The 22,580-nt window shown below is 57.1% G+C and overlaps 2 protein-coding genes across 3 annotated transcripts; both read right to left on the minus strand.

Annotated features, from left to right (window-relative positions):
- Nucleotides 1-346: 346 nt before the first annotated feature.
- On the minus strand, nucleotides 347-4,624 carry NECAP2 (NECAP endocytosis associated 2). The gene is made up of 8 exons (XM_084220067.1): nucleotides 4,477-4,624; nucleotides 3,789-3,889; nucleotides 3,605-3,709; nucleotides 2,656-2,737; nucleotides 2,016-2,124; nucleotides 1,503-1,665; nucleotides 1,317-1,392; nucleotides 347-1,029 (listed from the first exon to the last, which is right to left on the minus strand). The coding sequence occupies exons 1-8, from the start codon at nucleotides 4,569-4,571 to the stop codon at nucleotides 981-983; spliced, it is 780 nt and encodes a 259-aa protein (XP_084076193.1). The 5' UTR covers nucleotides 4,572-4,624; the 3' UTR covers nucleotides 347-980.
- An 846-nt stretch (nucleotides 4,625-5,470) lies between these two features.
- SZRD1 (SUZ RNA binding domain containing 1) lies at nucleotides 5,471-20,630 on the minus strand. 2 transcript variants are annotated; one of them, XM_084220144.1, is made up of 4 exons: nucleotides 20,522-20,630; nucleotides 9,867-9,916; nucleotides 8,719-8,970; nucleotides 5,471-7,444 (listed from the first exon to the last, which is right to left on the minus strand). In XM_084220144.1, exons 1-4 carry the CDS (start codon nucleotides 20,570-20,572, stop codon nucleotides 7,342-7,344), a joined length of 456 nt encoding a protein of 151 aa, XP_084076270.1. In that variant the 5' UTR covers nucleotides 20,573-20,630; the 3' UTR covers nucleotides 5,471-7,341. The 2 variants fall into 2 exon arrangements, with proteins under 2 accessions (XP_084076270.1, XP_084076269.1); XM_084220143.1 differs by having other exon boundaries at nucleotides 8,719-8,973.
- Between the last annotated feature and the right edge of the window lie 1,950 nt (nucleotides 20,631-22,580).

Raw genomic sequence — 22,580 nt, forward strand, 5'->3', positions numbered from 1 at the left:
CTCTTACCTTCCCCTCCCGGTGTCCTTCCCAACAGAAACCACTGCTAAGCAACAGGTTCTGTTGTGCTCCGTGTCCAATCCCATTCCCTCGGCACCGGCAAGGAATGGGAATCACAAAAGATCATCCTGGCTGCTCCGAGCCCACCCAGGGGAAGAAAAAAATTCCAGTCTGGCATCAAAACTGTTTTATTGTTCACTCAGAAGCGTTACATTCTCACCTGGGTTCGCTGCCAGGCCCAGGGGAAAGCTCTGAAAGCAAAATGCCCATTATCCAGTTGGAAATGGAAAGGAAAATCCAAAGGGTTGGATAAAAATAAGTGGGATTTCGTACTCAGAAAAGCCTTAATATAAATAGGTAAGAAAATATTTATTTGTTTCAAGAGGAATCTCAAGCCCAGCTCGGTCCAAGAGCTTGACTCCATTCTGTCCTTAATAAAATGTCCATGGAAATGAGTAAAAAATCTTGTCTTCAAAATAGAGAAAAACAAACTTCCCAGAGTAAGAAACAAGGAATTTCAGCATGGAAACGCCGGGATCAGGCTCCCCACATCCCGGCTAAGTGCTCAGAAAAAAATCCAGGTGGTGCTTGGAATCCTGGCAGGGAAAGGTTTGAGTGGATCTGGGAGGTGGGATGGCTCCAGGAGGATGCTCCTTGCCGAGGGAAGGATTGATCCAGCCCAAAAGCACGAGCAGAAGGCAGAGGAATCTCTGAGGAGACTCCAAGCTCTCCCTCCTTATCAAGGAGAGGGAGGGACCTGATGGTTTTTCCCAAAGGAGAAGCCTCCAAGGTCTCCCAGGATCCAGGCTCTGGGTGTGGAGTGTTTTAAGGCACGTGGCTGTTTCTTTCCAGCACTTATTCCAGCATTCCCACGCTGGGTGGGTTTAAGGGCAGAAGTGAGGTGTCCTGAGGCTGCTTCTTTGGTCCCACAGAATCCTGAGGATCCCAGCACCCATGTAGGGAAAGGTGGGTCAAGGTGGGATCAGAACTGAACCCAGCCAGTATTCCCCTGAGCCTGGCTAGAAGTTGACCTAGAGAGAGGGAAAAACAGGGGGGGAAAGGGTGTTTAGAGATGGTAAAGGCATCCAGGGAGGAAACTGGGCTGCAAATGGATCATCCAGGAGCACCCCAAAACTCTCCTGGAGCAGCAGAGCAAAAAGTGCCCATGGACCCAAACTCAGCAGCACAGAGGCAGAGCTGCTTCTGAACCCCAAAGCTGGGACTGGATGGAGCAGTGCCCCCACCCCAGCGGGGTTTTCCAGCAAAACCAGGCAGTTTTGGGGCATCCACATCCCCCCCAAATCCCTCTCCTGCTCACCCTGAAGCTTTAGCAAAGTCTCCCCAGACATCAGCAGCAGGAGCAGCAGTGGGCTGAGGCCAGGACAACAGGGAGTCTGTCAGGAATAGAGGAAACAGAACAGCAGGAGTGATTTCCCACCCTCATTCCCAGACTCCCCCCTTTGATGGATGAGCAGCCCCTCAGGAGCCCTGTGTGAGCACAGACCTGTGATGGGGGTTCCTGGGAGCTGGGCAGGTGTGGAGAGCGGGGCCGGGCGCTCCCCAGAGCTGGATTTTCCTCCGGGGGGTGGTGGGAGCAAGCTCAGGCCCCCAGGCCCTGCAGGACGTGGCCTGGTGCTCCCTGTCCCTCCTTCTTTCTTCTTCATGTTCTGGAAGGAGAGTAGGAAGTTTGGGTGGGATCGCATTTAAATCCAGAGCCAGAGCGTGAAAACCCTGGAGGCCAAATTGTTTTAATTTGGGAATAAAATCCTGCACTGCTGCAACGTCCCACTGCTGGTTCATCCATAGGGGTCACAGCAGGGATGGATTTTAGCCCAGATCACACAGGCCTGGCTTTGGCAGCAGGAATTGATTGCACCACAAGCCCTGCAAATCCCTGGAGGCAGCGTTATCCCCACAGTTTCTGCCCTGAGCCCATGCCCAGGGATTTCAGGGAGGAGCTGCTGCTTCCTTGTGGCACCCAAAGGAAAAGCTGGAATCAGCTGGGAAAGGCCCTCACAGCGATGTTGAGTTTGATGGTTTGTCCCTCCTTGAAGCCCAGATCCAGCTTGGGTCCCTGCTCCAGGTCCTGGGCCTGCCGGGCCAGCTCACTCTGCTGCCTCACCCACCTGTGGGAATTAAATCCATGGAAAAGGAGACACAGCCCACCCCAGGCTCCCCCAGACACATTAATCCTGCTCAGGACCATCCCTCTGTGGCAGCAGCTCTGCAAAGGTGTGAGCTGGGACCTCATCTGAGGGAGCACCCAGGGGATGATTCCAGCAGCAGCTGCCGGAGCCCCACAGAGCCCCCAGCCAGCACCACCCCAAAACATCCCTCCCCAAAACCCCAAAATTCCAAAACCCCACCATCCCCAGCAGCTGGAGCAACCCCTCATGCAAACCCCTTACAGCTGATACAGGAAGCAGAAGAAGCAAACTAGGGAATCTGGAGTGGGAATTTGGATGCCCAGCTTTGAATTTGGGAAGCCCAGTTTGGGACACTGCTGATCCAGGCTGGGAAATCCTGGAGAGGAAGAGCTGCGAGGTCCCTCCTCTTCCCACTACAGCTGCCCAGCCCAGCTCCCACTTCTCCACCTCTCCTGGAGGAGACCTGTCAAAAACAGAGCTGAGGGGACACAGGGAGAGGCACAAACTCACTTGAAGTGGTCCTGGAGAGCCACGTTGAAGTCAAAGGCATCCCCTCGGTCCACAAAGCCGACCCCGATGAACGCCCGGCGGCCTGGGCAGGGAGGAGGACATTGGGATGGGATGGGATGGGATGGGATGGGATGGGATGGGATGGGATGGGATGGGATGGGGATGGAAATGGGAATGGGATGGGGATGGAAATGGGGATGGGATACTCCATCCTGTACAGCCCCGTGCCTGTCGCTGCCTCCAGAGGGAGCTGGGACACTGGAGACTGAGCCACGGGACTGGGGATCACAGAATCCCAGAATGGTTTGGGTTGCAAGGACTGTAAATCCCATCCCATTCATGGCCAGGGACACCTTCCACTATCCCAGGTAGTTCCAAGCCCCTTCCAACCTTGGACACTGCCAGGGTAAAAAATCAGGAGTTTTTTTACATCAGGGATCCAGGGGCAGCCACAGCTGCTCTGGGCACCCTGTGCTAGGGCCTGCCCACCCTCCCAGGGAACAATTCCTAATTCCCAACACCCCATCCATCCCTGCCCTCTGGCAGTGGGAAGTCATTCCCTATGTCCTGTCCCTCCAGCCCTTATTCCCACTCCCTCTCCAGCTCTCCTGGAGCTCCTTTAGGGACTGGAAGGCCACAATTAGGTCATCCCAGGGCCTTCCCTTCTCCAAAAGCATCTCCAGGTGTTTGACCTCATTGGCTGCATCTAAACTTCAGTACAAATAGCTTTTTAATTAACTGGCAGCAGGGGTGTGTTTCTGCATCCTCCTGCCAACGATCAGCAGCCAAACCCAAATGTTTTTGCTCCTGGCCAAGGTCAGAGCCGTGGGAGGGAGGCAGCTCCTCCCTCTGCCCCCCGTGCAGGGAACATTCCGCCACGGGAAGCAGGAATCCTTCCCGAACAGGAGCAGCGAGGGCTCTGCGGGGTCCGCGGGTGTGCGGGACGCACCGTTCCCATCTTCGATCCGGATGACAAAGTATCGGCTGGAGTCCGTCACGCCCTCCACAGCGATCCCGGGGAACTGCTCCACAGGAGCCTGGGCAAAGAGCTCTCCTGGAAGACAGCAAGGGGCCGGGTAACGCCGGGCCCAGCCCGCACCGCTGCTCCCCCGGAGCCCCGCGATCCCCCTCACCCGAGGTCTTGTCCTCCAGCTTGATGAAGGCCGTGCTGCCCTTGGCCGTGATCCGCAGGCGGCCGCTCCAGGCCGGCTGGTCCAGCTGCCACTCCGCGGCCCTGGGGAGCAGGAGGGGAGCCTGAGCCCTGTGCCCTGTGCCGCCCACAGCCCCTGTGCTGCCCGGGGCACCCACGGAGCTCCTCTGCCTGCCTGCCGACAGGGTCAGGGTGGGGACAGTGGCGTCTGTCACAAGATGGCTCGTTTCACCCCAAAACAGCAGCTGAGTTTGGGCGGGGAGCAGGCAAGAGCTGCGCGGGAGGTTTCGGTTCCCTTTCCGCGGAGTTTCCAGAGCCGAAGTTGCGTTAGGGACAGGCAGCTGTGCCAGGACGGGCTTGGCCTGGGGGTCACTGACGGGGTGGGAACCCCAAAACACACGGGGGGACGGAGACAGCCCTGTGGGGTGGGCATGGGGGCACAGACACCTCCTGAGGGAACCCACGGGGGCTGCGGTTTCTCACCGAAGGGCTGAGATACCCCATGAGGGCACTTCTTGCTGCCCCACCAGGAGGGAGAGACCCCGAACACCTCTGGGAGCCGCAAACCCCACACACCTCATGAGGAGGGGACCCCACAAACCCCGCAGGGAGGGGGCGAGCCCCCTCACGCCAGGAGGCGCTGACACCCCGCGGCCGGGCGCGGGCCCCACCTGTAGCCGCGGTTGGAGGCCCGCGGCGGTACCCGGTACACGAGCACCGCCGGCTTCACGCACAGCACCGACTCGTACTCCTCCTCGGCCGCCATCGCGGCCCCGCCGCCGCTCTGCCCCGCCGCCTCGGTGGTGCCTCGGTGGTGCCTCAGGCCGCCCAGGAGGGGGCGGGGCCTGGCGGAGAGAGGCGCTTCCGCACCCGCGGCGCCCCCTAGCGAGCGGGAGGACCCGGTGCACGGCGCTGCGGGAACTGGTCCCAGTTCGCCGCGGGAACTGGAACCGGCTCTGGGCTCCGAGCCACCAAACTCACAGGTTTCAGTGGTTTTATAAATCAGGTAATTTTATAAATCAGATAGTGGAGACTACTATTTCTATCTATTTCTATTATAGTGTTATATACTATAATTATAGTATTGTATGTTCTATAATATATATATATATGTAAAATATTTGTATTAGATACTGGGTTGTATAATATATATAATTATGATACGTTTCTTCTAGTTTCTATATTATATATTAATATTATGTGTTTGCATTATTTCTATTATAAATAGATAAAAATCATCAGAATTCCAAGGGAGCCGGAGGCTGTGGGAGCTGTCAGGGCTCCTGGATTCCTCACCCCAGGAGGCTCCAGCACCTTCTCTGGACATTATGGAGCAGAATACCCAAGGGAGAGCCCAGCACGGAGCAACAAAATAATCACATTCAATTGAAAGAGTTCAATTAACTGATTTGCTTTTCTCCTCCAGGGAGAGGCAGCGCTCACCTCCACATTTGGGTTCCACATCTTCCCTTGGAGCATTGCCCTTCCCGCCCTCCTCGGACCACTCCTCTCAACCACCCTAAAAACGGGGTAAAATCCCCTGGTTTTGGGTGAAATTACGGGCAAAAGCTCCCAGATTTTACCTTCCTGGTGGATTTTTACACTCCACCTGCCAGCGCAAAGCAGGTGGACAGGGGACAAAAGGAGGGAGCCATAAAGCCGTGAAAAGTTTAAAGACATTTATTTAAAATACAATTTATAAAACGTTTTCTTTCCGGCGCACGTTTTTTTTTTGTTTTTTGTTTTTTTTGGGGCGGAAACACGCGGGTACCGCGTCCATCCTCCCCCTCCTCGGGATGAAGGCGCTTCCCACAGGAACGCCGCCGAGCCCTGCCCGCGGGCGGGACGTGTCCTGGGCACCGTGTCCTGGCGCCGGGACGCAGCAGGAGCAGCCGGAGAAGGAGATTTCAGTGCTGGAAAAGGGGATTTTGGTGCTGGAGGTGGGATCTCGGTGCCGGCCACGGAGGAGGCAGCGATGCGGCGCCGACCGGCCGCACCAGAAATCCGGCGGATTTGGGAGGTTTTTGGCTATTCAATGCTATTTTTAGGAATAATTAAGGAAAGGCGCAGTGACTACAGTTATTGCTGACGGCCTTCTCCCTCCCGCTCCCTCCCGGAGCTCATCCCGGCCCCCAGGCTGAGGGGGATGACTGAGATCCCCCAAAAGGCCCCAGGATCCCAGGGGGAATCTTGGGGGAATCCCGCCCCACCCGGAAGCAGCTGTGAGGAGCTCATTCCGGGGGTTGGATACACAGGTAGTTTCTATTTTCCCCGTTTCTGTGGGATTTCAGCCTCATTTCCACACAGGGCTTTTCGTGCACGTCAAGATTGGCTCGTTCCCCCTCGAACCTACTGAAGGCAGCACCCGGATGCAGGAATCTGTTGGGAACCACCCAGGTCTCCAGGTCCTTGTCCTCCAGGAAAAGCATTTAGTGTTCATCCAATCCCTTGATATCGAGTGATCCTCAGCTTCATCCAGGGGGGAACATCTCCTTTCCTAGGGAGCAGCAGCCTCCCCATCCTCTTCCCGGGAGCCGGAGCAGGACGATCCCTTCCCTGACGCTTCGCTGCCTCCAGGGAGATGGGGGGATCATCCAGGCTTTCCCCAAGGCTGGTCTGGTTCCCAGGTCTGCCATTCCAGGAGAGCTCGTACCGTCGCAGGGCCAGCCCCTCGGGATATCCCACTGCCCGACGTCACAGCCGCAGCGGCGCCGGAGCCTCTCCTCCTCCTTCTCCTCCTCACATCTCCCTAATTCTTCACCACCCGGCCCTCCGTGGCCGGACAGCAGGCATTTGCACAGGGTCACTCTGCATTCCCTTCTCCCCAAACACAAAAGAACCCAAAAAGGATGTATTTTAAGCTTCTCCTCAAAGCCAGCAGGGAATTGGAGCCAAGCTTTAACAGGAGCAGGATGCAAACTGGGTCCGACTCCGAGGTACCTGGGGGTATCCAGGAGTTGGCTTCCATGGCAGTGGAAATGGAGAAGGAGAAGCATGAGCTTGTCATTCCCAAGCCATCACATTCATAGAAATCCATTGGAATTCCCTTCGGAACGCTCAGCTACCTCTCTGGATTCAAACAAACGGCTCAAACCCTTCCCACGCACTCCGCCGATCCAAGATACAGAAAACAAACAGAAAACCAAATAAAAGAACCTAAAATCCTTGGAAACAGAACTCGTTCTGGAAGTGATGAGGACAACATGCGCGGCTGGGGAGGCTTCCCATCTTTTTTTTTTTTTCCTTAAATGCCAGGTTTCGAGTACAACAAACGTTATTGCTGGCGCTCGCTCCGACCCGAGTGGGACACGCACGACTCCCTGCGCCCGGCCGAGTCCGGCACGGCCCCTCGTGTCCCCCGGCCGCGGGGACAGCCCTGCCGCGATGGCCACTCACAGTGGGTGGAGAGGGGAGGTCACAGTGCGTGGGGCTGAAGGTCACAGTGGGCAGAGCAAAAGGGTCACAGTGCAAATCACCCCGGGAGGTCCCCTGGCCCGGGTCCGTGTGTCCGTGCCGGCGGAACCGCGCCTCCGCCTCTATCTGCGCTGCTTGAAGCCCTGCGAGCCATCGGGGCCCAGCGGCTGCCGGATCACATTGTTGGGCTGCCGGCTGTCCTCGGGCTGCGAGATCCGCGGCGGCCTGCGGGGACAGAGGGAACACAGCTGAGCCTGTGGGACACAACTGAGCCTGGGGGGACAGAGGGAACACAGCCGAGCCTGCGGGGACACAACTGAGCCTGCGGGGACAGAGGGAACACAGCTGAGCCTGCGGGGACACAACTGAGCCTGGGGGGACAGAGGGAGCACAGCTGAGCCTGCAGGGACACAACTGAGCCTGGGGGGACAGGGGGACAGAGGGAGCACAACTGAGCCTGCGGGGACAGAGGGAACACAGCTGAGCCTGCGGGGACACAACTGAGCCTGCAGGGACACAACTGAGCCTGCGGGGACAGAGGGAACACAGCTGAGCCTGTGGGGACACAACTGAGCCTGGGGGGACAGAGGGAACACAGATGAGCCTGTGGGGACACAACTGAGCCTGGGGGGACAGAGGGAACACAGCTGAGCCTGTGGGGACACAACTGAGCCTGGGGGGACAGAGGGAACACAGCTGAGCCTGCAGGGACACAACTGAGCCTGGGGGGACAGAGGGAGCAAAGCTGAGCCTGCGGGGACACAACTGAGCCTGCGGGGACAGAGGGAGCAGGGACACGGGAGCAGGGACACGTGAATGAGGTGTGGAATTCCGAATGAGGTGTGGAATTTCAAGTACCTTGGGGAAACCCCGGCACCAGGCACCATGGGAATGCTGTCACATCCTCTGGGATCCCCAGAGCAGGAAGGACATGGAACAAACCCAAAAGAGCCTGCCAAGGTGATCAGAGGGATGGAGCAGCTCTGCTGTGAGGAAAGGCTGGGGGAATTGGGATTGTTCAGCCTAGAACAGAGAACCTCTGAGGTGACCTAACTTGGCCTTTCAGCACCTGAAGGGGCCAACAGGAAAGATGGAAGGATTCTGGACAAGAGCCTGGGGGAATGCATTCCCACTGCCAGAGGGTAGGGATGGATTGGATATTGGGAAGAATTCCTCCCTGGCACAGGTCTCCCAGAGAAGCTGTGGGTGCCCCTGGATCCCTGGAAGTGTTCCAAAGGCACACAGACATGGCACAGGGACACGTTTAATGGGGAACACAGCAGTGCCAGTCAATGGCTGGGCTCTGTGATCCTGGAGGGCTCTTCCAACCTCAATGATTCCATGGTTTATGGCCTTACCAGGCACTTCCCTCACTCCCACACAGCTGAGGCTCTAACAGAGCCCTCCTCTCTTTGCTGACCCAGCTGCACTCCCCGAGCAGCCCACCCCCACTAACGCCAGGCAGGAACTCCCCAAACCCACGGGGAGTCTGCTCCCACCTGTCCAGGATGGGCTTCTCCTGCTCCTCCTCGGGGCTGGCGCTGCCCAGGATGCGTTTCCTGGCCTCGGCGTACTCGGCCTCGCGCTGTGCCAGCGATTTGACGGGGAAGGCGGGGCGGCTGGCCGAGTGCGGGCTGCTGAGCACGCCGTTGCTCGTGGGCCGCTTGAGGATGCGGATCTGCGGCGGCGGCCCCGCGGGAAGGCTGTCGTCCTGGATCACGATCGGCACTTTGGGAGGAGATTTGGACTTTCTGCTGTTGGGAAGAAAAACGTGGGGTTGGTGCTTGTTTGCCATGGAGGTTCACTGCCCCTCGTGCTTAGATGGCCTTCCTGGGATTAAGAACATTCTGGAATAGTTAAAGGCCTCGTTATAGTTGTAACTCTAAAGAGGAGCAGTGGATTAGCTCGGAAAGAGATGGAAAATCAGTCCCTGCTGTGTGTGACACCATTAAACCCTGCTGAAGGAATGGGAACAGAGACTGGGTAAAGCTTTAGCCTTTCTAGTTGAAGATATTGGTATAAGCACCTTGATTTCATTCCCTGCAAGGATTTCTAGGGCCCCTCTCACCAGGACACCCAGCCTATCACTCCAACCCTGCCATTTCACTCCTCGGAGCCAGCCTCGGCCCCAGCTCACCATTTGAATGTTTTACAGTCCCTTTTCTGCATGGAACTCCCAGAGGATAAATCCCATGACTCTCTAATAATCAAAGGGGAAAAAAACCCAACAACAAAGGACTTGTCAGCAGTGATTAAAAAAGTTTCTGGTAGGAGAAAATAACACAGCCCTGCCCAGGCCCAAAGGAAGCAGGAAAAGAAATTCTCCCTGATGTAAGACACAGCGAGTCAGTCCAGAGCCAGGAGCTGGGATTACCTGACTCACTCATTTCTTCCCCTCTTTCTCACATGGCTTCCCCCAAGCTGGAGCTTCATCCAGTCTGGAGGAGCCGGCTCTGATCGCAGCACTCTCAGCTTTCTGCTGCCATCCCGCGGCTCCAAAGGGCCACCTAGTGGCTCGGAGACAGGGATTTTCTGATTCTCAACCCCAGCCCAGCGCTCCCTACTCAGTTTGAAGCTGTTTCCCCACTGCTCCCACTCCCCAGGCTCTCAGTTGCCCAACAGCACCTCAGGAAAATCAGGATTTTACCTTTCCTTCTGTGTGATCTTCAGCTTCTTTTCCAACCGTCTGTCTATTTCCTTGAAAAGAAGGAGAGAAAAGTAAAACCACAAAGTTTTTAATAAAATGAAGACCAATATCAGTTTGGAGGTTGGAGTTCAAGCCTGTCTGAGCACATATTTAATTTCAGTGTTCCAAATATTGATCTGTAAAGGGGGGAGGGAGTGTGTGGTTCCATCTGAGGATGACTTGGGAATCAAGAGGCAGAGAAAAGCAAAGCCACCATGGATAACCCATGAGAAAATCAAACCACCAGGAGTATTTTGCTGTTACCAGCAGCACACCCACAGCAGGCCGTGGATCCGGTGCGGAGTGCTCATCACTCATTTTAACCACCTCAGCTGGCAAAAAACCACCTGTGAGGGTAAAACCCCACGGATTCCACAGCAATTCCACAGCAAGGTACTCGTGGATCCAGGCAGGGATCAGGCCAAACCCGCCGGGCATTGGAGCAGCAGTGGCCACAGCTGGGGAGATCCTGGGGAAGCTGAGCCCCAAGCCCAGAGCCCCGAGCCAGGGGCAGGGCTGGCCGGCAGGGCCACATTCCTGCCAGGAGAAGGCCCTGCCCTGCCCCACACGCACCAGGGAGCCTCCCTGGGCTGCTCCCTGCCTTTCCACCCATGGAGTCACCCATGGGCAGACAGACGCGTTCATCACCGACAGAGCCGGGTCTGAGCGTGTCAGCTCTGCCCGAGGCTGGCAGACACCTCTGCCAAGCTGGCCAGGTGTTGCAACCAGAGCAATTACAGAGAAAACTCGGCTAAGGAGGAGAAGGAAGCCAGGTTTCAACCCCCCTGCAGGTGACCTGCCCCAACCCCGCCGGTATTTTTAGACCGTCACGACAGCTCCGTTAAAAGAGGCTCCGAAACAGCTTTTTGTGTTTGATTTAATCACAAAGGAAGAGGGGAAAACGCTACCTGAGAGTGTCCTAGTTTAGCCAGCTGGTAACTGGCACTACAGAAGTAAATTCCAAACTTGTGGCAGGAGGCAGCTGCTCTGCTTTGAGGCCTGGCTGCTTCCCCCTGCTGCCAGCAGGAACCACAGCGGGCACAGCTCGGGAAAGGAACGGGTTTGGACAGAAATTCCCTGCCCCTGCGAGCAGGGAAGGAGCACAAGTCACTACAAGATGCCAAACCACAGTGTTGGCTGTTGGTCATACAGGCCACGGCAGCCTCCACCTAGAAGGGAATAAATCATTTCAGGAAGATAAAAGGTGGGTGGGAGGTTGAGTTTCCTACCCAACCCTGTCCTGGGAGGTAACAAAACCAGGCAGAGCTTCACAAGGCAGGTCTCAGCCAGAGCCTCCCAGGGAGGGCAAACACCTGCAGGCAGCTTCCTTCCTCTTCAAGGGGACTGGGGGGAGGAAAATCCCATTCCAGTGCTGCTCAGGAGGGAGGGGAATGTGTGAGAGCTGCCCCCTGCCTGCCGAGAGCAGTGGATATCCCACTGAGGATGGAGATGTGGAGCAGCTGGTGGGAAACAATGGAAGCCAAATGAGGGGAAGGGGCTGGCTTCTCACTCAGCCAGCCCAGGTGACATCGTGGGCTTGAAACCACATTTTCAGCTTCCAGGAGTTCACCCAGGCCCTCCTGGAATATCCCCAATAAATACTTCAGCACACAGGGGAGAGAGACAACAGCAAAATGAGGTGGAAAAGGGGGAAACACACTCAGGAGCTTCTCCAACCATTTCACACCGAGTAGAAACGGGGCTGCTGAGCCCTCCGCTGGGACCATGGGCACAGAGCCGACACAAGCCACATGGCAGCCCTGGGGAAGGCTCTACTCTGCTGCCTCCTTCCCAGCAGAGGAGAGGTGGCTTGGCAAAAGTCACATTCCTGCCCTGCTGGGGGCTCTGAGCTGAGCCCTGGGGCTGTTCCTGCCCTGCTGGGGGCTCTGAGCTGAGCCCTGGGGCTGTTCCTGCACTGCTGGGGGCTCTGAGTGAGCTCAGGGCTGTTCCTGCAGTGCTGCTGCCCCTGGGGCTGTTTCTGCACTGCTGGGGGCTCTGAGGTGAGCCCCAGGGCTGCATCCATGGTCTGACTGGGAGATGCTGCAATGGCAGGGTGTCACCTCCACCTCAGCACCTGAGAACAGGTGATTCATGGCATTGCCACCAAGCCCCAGCGCTGCCAGACAGCCCCACACACTCCAACCACAACCTGCGGCCTCCTCTGCCACAGAAAAATGAAGCTCTGCTCAACACAAAAACTTCTTCTAAGGAATCCTTCAAAACCATCCCAACTCCTTCACAAGCCTGTTTCTCTTTTCCCACTCTGGAGCAAGTCACTTCCAGCAAAATTCTTCTGTCTCCAAACCCCCAAAGCTGCAGTGCTCAGGGAGCAAAGACGTGGTCCTGAACCATAAAGCAGCACTCTGTGCTTGGGGAGCTCCTCACCAGGATCACACAGGATCAGGGAGGCTGGAAAAGACCTTGGATCACTGAGCCCACCCTGTCCCCAGCCTGGTGAGTGCCACCTCCAGGGATGGGCACCCCAAACCTCCCTGGGCAGTCCCTCCAAGGCCTGACCACCCTTTCCATGCAGAAATTCCTGCTGATGTCCACCCTGAGCCTCCCCTGGCCCAGCCTGAGGCCGTTCCCTCTCCTCCTGTCCCTGTTCCTGGGAGCAGAGCCTGGCCCCCCTGGCTGTCCCCTCCTGTCAGGAGCTGTGCAGAGCCACAAGGGCCCCCCTGAGCCTCCTTTTCTCCTGGCTGAGCCCCTTCCCAGCTCCCTCAGCCCCTCCTGGGGCTCCAGCCCCTTCCAAAGCTCCATTCCCATCCCTTGACACGCTCCAGCCCCTCCAGGTCCCTCTTGCCATGAGGGCCCAGGACTGGAGGTGACTCCACACAAGGCCAGGCTCTGCCCTGGGTCTGTGCCCACACCAGGCTGGCACAAGGAGCAAAGCCAGGAGCAGTAAAATATCCCCTAAACTCCAGCCTCAGCAGCTGATGGGAGCACTGTGCTCTCTGCAGAACACAAGGCTTCCTCCACACGTAGGGACCTTGGCAGAATAACAGAAACCAACCCCTGACACCAATCACACAAGAACCCCTCCCACCCACCCCAACCACTGCAGGATCCACAGAATTCCTGGCACTGCTGAGGGGATTCCAGCTGCCTCCAGACATCCACTGAACTTTTGGGTAGGAAAAGTCTCCCTTTGTGCTTAAATAGATGGCCAAAAGCAGCTCCCCACCTCACACAGCTCTTGGTGTGTCAGAAATTGTGTTTTCTTCTAAACACAGGCACTGACTCTGCATTTTCCAGGAAGCTCAGTGCTCATTACTAGGATGTTTGGAATTGTAGGAATGGAGCGTTTGAACACCACGTGCAGACACAGCCCCAGCCCTGAGCAGCCTCACAGCTCGTGACAGGGATTACTGCACCAATTTAAAAGCAGAATCACCTTGGCATTGCTCATTTTTAATTAAAATCAAATCCCTGCTGCTGCTCCGCACGGATCCATCCGTCTGCTGATGTCACCCCCTCTCCTCTGCTGTGTCACGCTGTCACCGTGTGGGTAAGGAGATAAAATTAGGAGCTGACTCCAAGGGCAAGTGCCAGAGGCACTACAAGCACCACAGGCATGAGCTGTCTGCAGAGGCAGCTGGATGTGGCATCCAAGGACCTGGACAGGTCACCATGGACAGACCCCAGGTGTCCTTCACCTGAGGGGCTCTTCCAGCTCCCCCTTCCCACACAAACTTATCTGCATCACCTAAAACCAAGCCTGCTTCACATCCCCATGCAAAACCCCCTCCCCAAAGATTAGGAAGGAATCTCACCCGCCTATTTTTAGGGCTATTATTTGTGGATGCCAAACAGGACCCAAACAAACAGCCTGAAGATTCTGTTCTCTGACATTTAGGCTGCATTTGTGGACAAGGACGTCCTGGAAACTGAGCTCCAGCCCCACCACAGCCACCCTTCCTACCCCCACCCTGAGGAAAACAGCCAAGAGGATCCATAACCCCCCTTGGAATGCAGACACAGACCCTAAGGCACGAAGCTGCTGTTCAGATCCCACATTCCCATGGCCTGGCATCCCAAAGAGCCACCCAGCCATTAAGCTGACACCTTGGGGGTGCTCCTGGTCAGCTGGAGACCCTCAGCACCTCAGGAATGCATCCTTCCCTGAGGAGCCTCCAGGGGATGGAGGCACATTCCCAGGCAAATACAGAATATTGGGAAGCACAGGGACCCAAGTCAGCCACGCTGCTGGCCAGAGAACCTTTTGGGAACAGTGCAGTGCCCTGGACACACACAGAGCATTGTCCCCCATCCCTGCCAGCAGGGACTCTCCAAACACAGCAAACACCGGCAGCTCCCAGCCCGGCTGATCCGGGCAGGAATAACAGGATTACCCCTGGCTGCCTTTCACCCCAAGGTGAGTGAGTGACCACCACTGAAGGTGTGAGGAAGGCAGAGACTTTGTGTAAATCACTTACACTGGGTGGGTATTCCCCCCTCTTCCTCCAAAAATCCTGTGCAGAAATCCAAGGGAGATCCCTACAAAGCACAGGGCAGCAATCTCGGTGCTCTCCTGGATCTCTGAAAACATTCCAAAGCTCTGGAAAACCATTAACCACATTCTCTGCTGTATCTACTCCCAGCACAACCTTCTACCCCTTCTCACCCCAGTAACATGGAATGTCAAACCCCAGAAAAAGTGAATTTCAGCTGGAGCTGGATTCTCCCAAAGCCACGGCCATGTCTGCTCCTTACAGTGCCACTGGATGCTGTGGCAACCCCTTCAGAGACAAACTTCAAAGGCTGGCTGATGTTCCTTTCTTTAGGAAGTAAAAACAAGTTTTAAGATCTGAGGTCACCAGAGCTGTTGATGGGGACCTGAACCTGGAACTGCTTCCCCAAAACACCCTGAGGAAAGAGCAGATGTGGGCAGTCCCTGATCTCCTCGTTATCCACCTATTTCTCTCCTCCAAAGAGAAATTAATCTAATTACTGCAACATTCCAATTCCTGAGGCTACTGGGGATCAGCCTGCTGCATTAATTAGTCCTCCCAGTCGCTCTGCCATGCTCAGGCCTGGCAGTGGCAGCCCAGGACAGCCCCAGGTGTTTGTGTCTCCATGGCAGATCCTGCTCCTCAGCACCAGGCATTGAGGACATGGAACATTTTTGGGAACAAGCCTGGTGGTGCCACAGGACATCCCCAGCACGGATGTTTAGGGGTGGGGGAAGCACTCAGTGGGGCAGCAGCTCCATCTCCCTTGATGCAGTATCCCCAAACCAATCCTCAATTCCCACAGTTCACTCCCAACCTCCAAACCTCTCATTTCTTACCAAAAAACCTCCCTCTGCCCAAGCAACACCGAGCAGCAGAAACAGAAACTTCCATTACCAGTTTCAAGAATTTTTGGATCTGTTACAGCACCTAAAGCAAACATTTGGTGAAAGTTTGCCCCAAATCTTTTTGGTGTGGGAAGTCTAAATCCATCCTGGGTTCATGGCAGCACGATGGCAGCAGGGGAGGGGGGATTCTGCCCCTCTGCCCCTCAGGTGAGCCCCTCAGCACCTGCAGAGCTGCCCCAGCCCTGGGCCAGCACAGGGAGGAGCTGGAGCTGCTGGAGCCAGGCCAGAGGAGGCTCCAGGGGGATCAGAGGGATGGAGCAGCTCTGCTGGGAGGAAAGGCTGGGAGAGCTGGGAATGCTCACCTGGAGGGGAGAAGGCTCCAGGGAGAGCTCAGAGCCCCTTGCAGGGCCTGAAGGGGCTCCAGGAGAGCTGGAGAGGGACTGGGGACAAGGATGGAGGGACAGGACACAGGGAATGGCTTCTACTGCCAGAGGGCAGGGATGGATGGGAGATTGGGAATTAGGAATTGCTCCCTGGGAGGGTGGGCAGGCCCTGGCACAGGGTGCCCAGAGCAGCTCTGGCTACCCCTGGATCCCTGGCAGTGTCCAAAGCCAGGCTGGACATTCAGGCTTGGAAAACTTGGGACAGTGGAAGGTGTCCCTGCCCGTGGCAGGACATGGAATGGGATGAGCTTTAAGGTCCCTCCAACCCAAACCACTCTGGGATTCCATGCCACTCACAGCCCTGACCCCAAAACCCAGTTTTCCTCACGGACACAGCTCCTGCACACCCCAATCTCGTTAGTGTGGCCTCTGACTACAGCAGTCATTAGCAGAGGGAGGTCACAGTGTCACACTCCAAAATATTTCCCTTCTGACTCTGCTGGACTTAACCCCATTGAGCACCTCCAAATGACAGGAGCTGACACCTTCAGATCCAGCAACCCGGAGCCTTTGCTGGCAGGTGACACCCACGCCACCCTCACGTGTGACAGACAGGAGACATTCTGCCACCTTGGGTGCCCTGTCCTCCCTGAGTGCTGTGACACAAACTGGGGACAGCTCCCAGGCCAGGCCAAAGTGCATTCCCAGCCTTTGGCTGCGCCATCCTCCTGGAATGGCTGATCACCAGACATGGGTTCTCCCCTCCTGGGGACACAGCTGGGATCGCTGGGGGCACTGGGGGGGCTGCAGGCAGCAGCTGGGAGCTCAGTCTGCAAACTCCAGGGTGAAAAAGACACACAAGGAGGTAAATTCCATGGGGCTTTTAACCTGTTTTGGATTGCCAGAGTAATGTTTGACCTGTAGGGAACCATGGAATGTCCTGAGCTGGAAGTGACCCACAGGGATCAGAGTCCAACCCCTGGCCCTGCACAGACACCCCAACAATCCCAGCCTCTCCAAACCCTCTGGAGTTCTGGCAGCCTCGGGGCTGGGACCATTCCCTGGGGGGCCTGGGCAGTGCCCAGCACCCTCTGGGGAAGAGCCTTTCCTGATCTCCAACCCAAACCCCCCTGGCCCAGCTCCAGCCCTTCCCTGGGTCCTGCCCCTGCTCACAGGCAGGGATCAGAGCTGTCACCCGCCTTGGGATGAAGCTGAAAGAGATCCTGACCTGAAATCAGTTATTAAGACTCTGACACACTCCAATTTTACCTGGCAAAGGAATAACTAATGAATCCCTCTGCCAAGAACCAATTCCAAGCTGAGGATCACCCATGACCATGGATACACTCCAGTTTTGGAGCCCAGCTTCCCACCTAATATTTAATTATTGGTTTAGCCAGGTAAACAGGCCTGAGTGTCACCAACTGACCTCTCATGTGTTTGCCAGCTGGGCCACACAACACCACAGAAAAACAAACCAGGAATTAAGGCTCATTAGTGTTTTCTGACCCTGACTGGCCTTTGAAGCCCTTCCCACCCTTACTCCTAACGCAGACAACTCAGACGTTACTCACGGCCTGGTTTTCCATCTGTAACTCCCCATTCCACAGACATTCCAGGGCTCTAATTAGACACTGGGAGGTGACAAGGACCCAGAGGCCCCACGGAGCTCTGCTGCACCCTATGGCCCTGGGACAGGGGCCACTGCCAGAGCAGAGGGCACTGCCTGCCATGGTCACTCAGGGATGGCACATTCCCAAGGAGCTGCTCCGTTTCTGGGGCAATTCTGATGGCACAAGAGCAAGAGACAAGCGGAGGCCACGTTGAATGCCCCAACAACCACCAGAGGATTTGTTTCACAGCTCCCTGAGTGACCAAACCGAGCTGGGTCGGGTTTTGGGGGGTTTTCTTCCACCTAATAAGATTTTCCTGGGGCCTGATTTGGGAGAGCAGCAAGAGAGAAATTAGGTGAATTTTAATTAGGAGACCACGGGATCTCTGCTCGGCCCAGAGCTGTGTCTTGCAGAAAAACCTTCTTTAAGGCCTTGAGCAGAAGTTCTCAGCCTCACCAAAAGCTACAAACAAAAACCCCCAGAACTGAAAATATGATGTATTTGCTTTCCCAAGGAACACCCCGTGGGTGGAATATTAAAAAATTACATGCTAGGACACAGATAATGTATCCCATAAAACCCACCATGGATCTCCTGCTATGTCTCTACTGTTCCCTCATGTGCTGAAGGGTCTAAAACATTAAATAACTCAGGCTCTTAAGAGCGGGAAGTATCAGCAACACAGAATCCTGGAACGGTGTGGGTTGGAAGGGACCTTAAAGTCTACCCAGTCCCACCCCTGCCATGGGCAGGGACACCTTCCACTGTCCCAAGCTGCTTCAAGCCTGAATGTCCAACCTGGCCTTGGGCACTGCCAGGGATCCAGGGGCAGCCACAGCTGCTCTGGGCACCCTGTGCCAAGGCCTGCCCAGCCTCCCAGGGACAATTCCTGCCCAGTATCCCAGCTAACCCTGCCCATTCCCTGTGTCCTGGCACTGTCACAACAGGATGTGTTTGGAACTGCTCCCTGGTGTCTCTGCTCTACTGCAGCCTCCTCCTGAGCACCAGCCAGGACTGCCAAGCCCCATTCCTGTATGCTGGGATCCACCTCGTGCTGTCTTGGATGGAAGAAAATCACAGCACCAGGGAATGCCCTGAGCTGGAAGGGACACACAGGGATCAAATCCAGCTCCTGGCCCTGCACAGACACCCCAACAATCCCAGCCTCTCCAAACCCTCTGGAGCTCTGGCAGCCTCGGGGCTGGGGCCATTCCCTGAGGAGCCTGGGCAGTGCCCAGCACCCTCTGGGGAAGAGCCTTTCCTGATCTCCAACCCAAACCCCCCTGGCCCAGCTCCAGCCCTTCCCTGGGTCCTGCCCCTGCTCACAGGCAGGGATCAGAGCTGCCCCTCGGGAGGAGCTGCAGTTGCTGCTGGTGCTACAGTAGAGCCTCCTCCTGCCCTCGCTGCTCTGTGCCCACCTGCTGCCTCCTGTGGCTGTGACTTTGGCACACCTGAATGTCCCCAGCTGCAGCAGCATCCATCAGGACCACAAGAACCACGGGACAAGGGGAATTTGGCCTCTCCTGTGCTCCATCCTGTCAGCATCCCACTTCCTGCGGGTGCCACCAGCAGGTCCAGGGCTCCTTCCTGCCAGGCACAGAATGAAATCCCCTTCCTGACCCCAGGGATGGCCCGGGAGAGCTGCCCCTCTCCCAGCCTGCACAGGCAGCTCACTTCCCACACCCTTCCAACTGCTCCACAGGCATCCAGAGCCCAACAACTGCTGCAGCAGCTGCTCCTCCTGCCAGGCCTACAGGAGCAGCTGAGGGAGCTAGAAAGGGGCTCAGCCTGGAGAAAAGGAGGCTCAGGGGGGCCCTTGTGGCTCTGCACAACTCCTGACAGGAGGGGACAGCCGGGGGGGTCAGGCTCTGCTCCCAGGGAACAGGGACAGGAGGAGAGGGAACGGCCTCAGGCTGGGCCAGGGGAGGCTCAGGGTGGACATCAGCAGGAATTTCTGCATGGAAAGGCCTTGGCAGGGGCTGCCTAGAGAGGTTTGGGATTCCTATCCCTGGAGGTGTCCAAGGAAGGTCTGGAGGTGGCACTCAGTGCTCTGGGCTGGGGGACAAGGTGGGGACTGGGCACAGGGAGGACTCGCCTGGAGGGCTTTTCCTACCCCAACGATTGTGTGATTCCCCAGGGAATTTCCCTGCTCTCCCTGAGGTTACGAGCACGGCTTTGGACTGGAAATGGGTGTGAGAAAGGACAAGTGACAGGGATTTCTCCTTCTAAGGAAAAGCACCTGGGAGGTACCAGCAGGAAGGACAAACTGGGAGAACGCTCCATGGCAGGATTGGAGCATCAGGACCATTTTAAACCATTACTCAAGGCCACAGTCATGGGCTCCGGAGGCTCCAGCCATGTCCCTTCATGGAGCGCTGGAATTACCTCTGAGCCGGGCACGAGGGGCAGGCAAGCGGCTGCGCTGCCAGCCTGGCACTGGCCCCTCTCGGGCATTCAATTACAAGCTCTATTTTGCTCCCCTGGCTCTGGCCAGGTGTAACCCAATCCCTTGCCCACAGTCGCGTCCAGGCTCCTCGCCGAGGCCCCGTCCGGAGGTCCCTCTGCCCTCTGATCCCCACGACCCCGAGGAACTCGCCACAAGCACAGTTTGCCTGGCGGAGTTTCCCCTCGCTGCGAGCAGCCCGCAGCGCGCCCGCCCACACTGCTGCTGAAGCAGTGGCTGATCTGCAAGCACAGCACTCGCAGACGCTCGGGGTCCCCGAGCGTGACACACACGGTGCCAATTCAGCTCCGGAGCCGCTGCTGAAGCGGGGGCCCCGCTCCAGGGGCCGGGCTGGGACTCCCCCCGTTCTGCCCGAGTGACGGAGCACCTTCCGATCGGGGGAAAGGCCTTCGGGTGTGCGCCCGCTGCCCCCAGAGCCCCGCCAGGGTCACCGCCACGCCGGCCTCGCACATTTTGGCTCTGCTCGCCCCCCTCGCCACCTCTGCTTCACCCCCCGGCCAGCGCAGCTTCGTGCGGGGCTGGGCCGCGACCCCGCTGAGCCCCCGCGGCCGCAGCCCCGCCGGGCCGAGGGGGGTTTGGACACCGAGGAGCACACGGGGGGGCCGGAGGACGGGCAGGGAGCTGCTCCGAGGAGGGACCTGAAGCGGGACTGAAGAACCGGCGAGCAGCGGGGCCGGGGACAACCGGCAGCCCGCCGCGCCGAGCGAGGCCGCGGTCTCTTTAAGAGGCCTAGCAACGCCGCGGGGCCGCCGCGCCGCCAGACGCATCCCGCCGCCTCCCCAAGCAGCGCCGCGCCGTCCGCCCGCGCCCCCTCGGCGCCCCGGACCCGCCGCGCCGGCCCGCGCCGCCGCCCTCACCCCGCTGTCGGCCGCCTCCTCCCAGCTCTCCGCGACCTCCTCATCTTCCATTTTAATTCCCGTCCGCCGCCGGGCCCGCGCGCCCGCGCATGCGCGCGCCGCCCGCCGGCCCGCGCCCGGCAACGCACGCGCAGCGCGCGGAAAGGGCGGGAAGCGGCGGCGGGGCGCGGCGCCACAGCGCCCCCTAGCGGCCGGGAGGACCGCGCTCAGGGCGGGTGTTTGAGGCGGTTTCCTTTAATTTTTGTGTTTTCCTTAAGTTTTGAGGTGTTTTCCCTCAGTTTGGCTGTGCTTTCCTTTTGAGATACTTTCCCTTAATTTTGGTGGGTTTTTCCACAGTTTTGAGGAGTTTTCCCTTAAATTTGAGGTGGTTTTCCTTGATTTTGGTGTGCTTTCTCTTAATTTTGGGGCCTTTTTATTTGTTTTTCTATAGTTTTGTTTTCCCTTAAACTTTTGAGTCTCTTCTCTTAGTTTCAGGGTGTTTTCTCTTAATTTTGAGGCGGTCTCCCCTAATTTTGGGTTATTGGACAAATATCTCCCCAAATTTAGGTTATTTCAGCCAACAATCCAGCCTCTGGTCCCTCCTGCAGGCATCCAGGTGTCCATGTGTCCTTCCATCCAATTCGTGCCTCTTCATTTAAGCCTAAAGCTGCTCTCATGGAGCACAAGGATCAGCTCCAGCCTTCAGAAAAACCCAGAATTCCCCAAGTCCCCATAATTTCTTAAACCTTTCTCATTTATATCCAAAATATTCCCCACTCCAATGTTCTCCTTTGAACTCCAAGCCAGTCAAAGGTTTTTGGGGTGGGATTTGCGGTTCTTTTTCCTCGCTCAAAAATTAACTGCCCCTCCAGCACCCTAAAAAACCCACGATTTTCACACAGGGAGTTAGAGAACCCGCCCTTAAATCCTGAACTTTTCCCCAGATTCCCACCCAAGAGCCAGAGTTTGCCAGCAGATGGCGACTGGACTCCTGAAAATATCTTAATAATCCTCCAGCTAAAACAAATCCTGATCCCTGTGGTGTGCCCCTGAGTCTGAGTCTCCCGCTCCTCTGCCAAGCCCAAAATTTGGGCAGGGAACCTCCAGACACCTCCGCAGGTGGATTTTGGGGGGCTGTTTATGTAAGGTGGAACTGTAGGAGGGGGTTTGGGGGCTGTGCAGTGCTCCATGGGCATTAAATCCTTGGATTTCAGCTCCTTTGGCAGCTCACAGAGGCGGGATTTGGTGTTTCCCCTTGAGAAGTTGCAGCAGCCTGAGGCTGTTCCTGTCCGTGCTCTGGGGTTCTTCCAGGAGAGACAGGAGCTGAGTTTTCCAGCAGCCAGAGCCTGGCACGGTTGGCGTGATCCTTTACATCATTCCAGCAGCATCCCCTGGGACATTTCCTTCCATCCTGCTGTAAAAAATCCTCATCCCAGCCATGTCTGACCCCGAAAAACCAGGCGGGATCCGTTGGGAATGAGGCATTGATGGCGGTGTCACACCCCAGGGGAGCTCACCTGCTGGGGGACAAACCCCACGTGTGTCCCTGGGTTATCCCAGCCCTGCACAGAGCACCTGGGCCACATCCCACGGCTCCTCCCGGGTTATCCCACAGAGCCCCTGGGCCACATCCCATGGCTCCTCCCGGGTTATCCCACAGAGCCCCTGGGCCACCCCACTGCTCCTCCCGGGTTATCCCAGTCCTGGGTCGTCCCGCGGCTCCTCCCGGGTTATCCCACAGAGCACCTGGGCCATCCCGCGGCTCCTGGCCGTGGATCCCAGCTCTCCATGAGGCTCCTGGAGCGCTCCCTCGGGCAGGGCGCGGGCCCGGGATGCTGAGCCGGCTCCTCCGGGCGGGGTGCGGGTCTGTGGGATCACTGTGGCAGTGATCTTCTTTTCCCCGGAGAATAATGTCCCCACACAACCCGCCAGCGGGATCTTATGGCAAAACATTGCCCCGCACAGGGCTGTTCCCTCATGGAATGGGCTCCACTCCTGCCCTTCCTCACCTCCATGGGAAGAGGGGCACCACAGCCCTGCGGGCGCAGCTCACATCCCGCCTCCCTGCCGAGCCCTCAGA

The sequence above is a fragment of the Fringilla coelebs genome (assembly GCF_963513975.1).
Source record: "Fringilla coelebs genome assembly, chromosome: 22".
NCBI classification, from domain to species: Eukaryota; Metazoa; Chordata; class Aves; order Passeriformes; family Fringillidae; genus Fringilla; species Fringilla coelebs.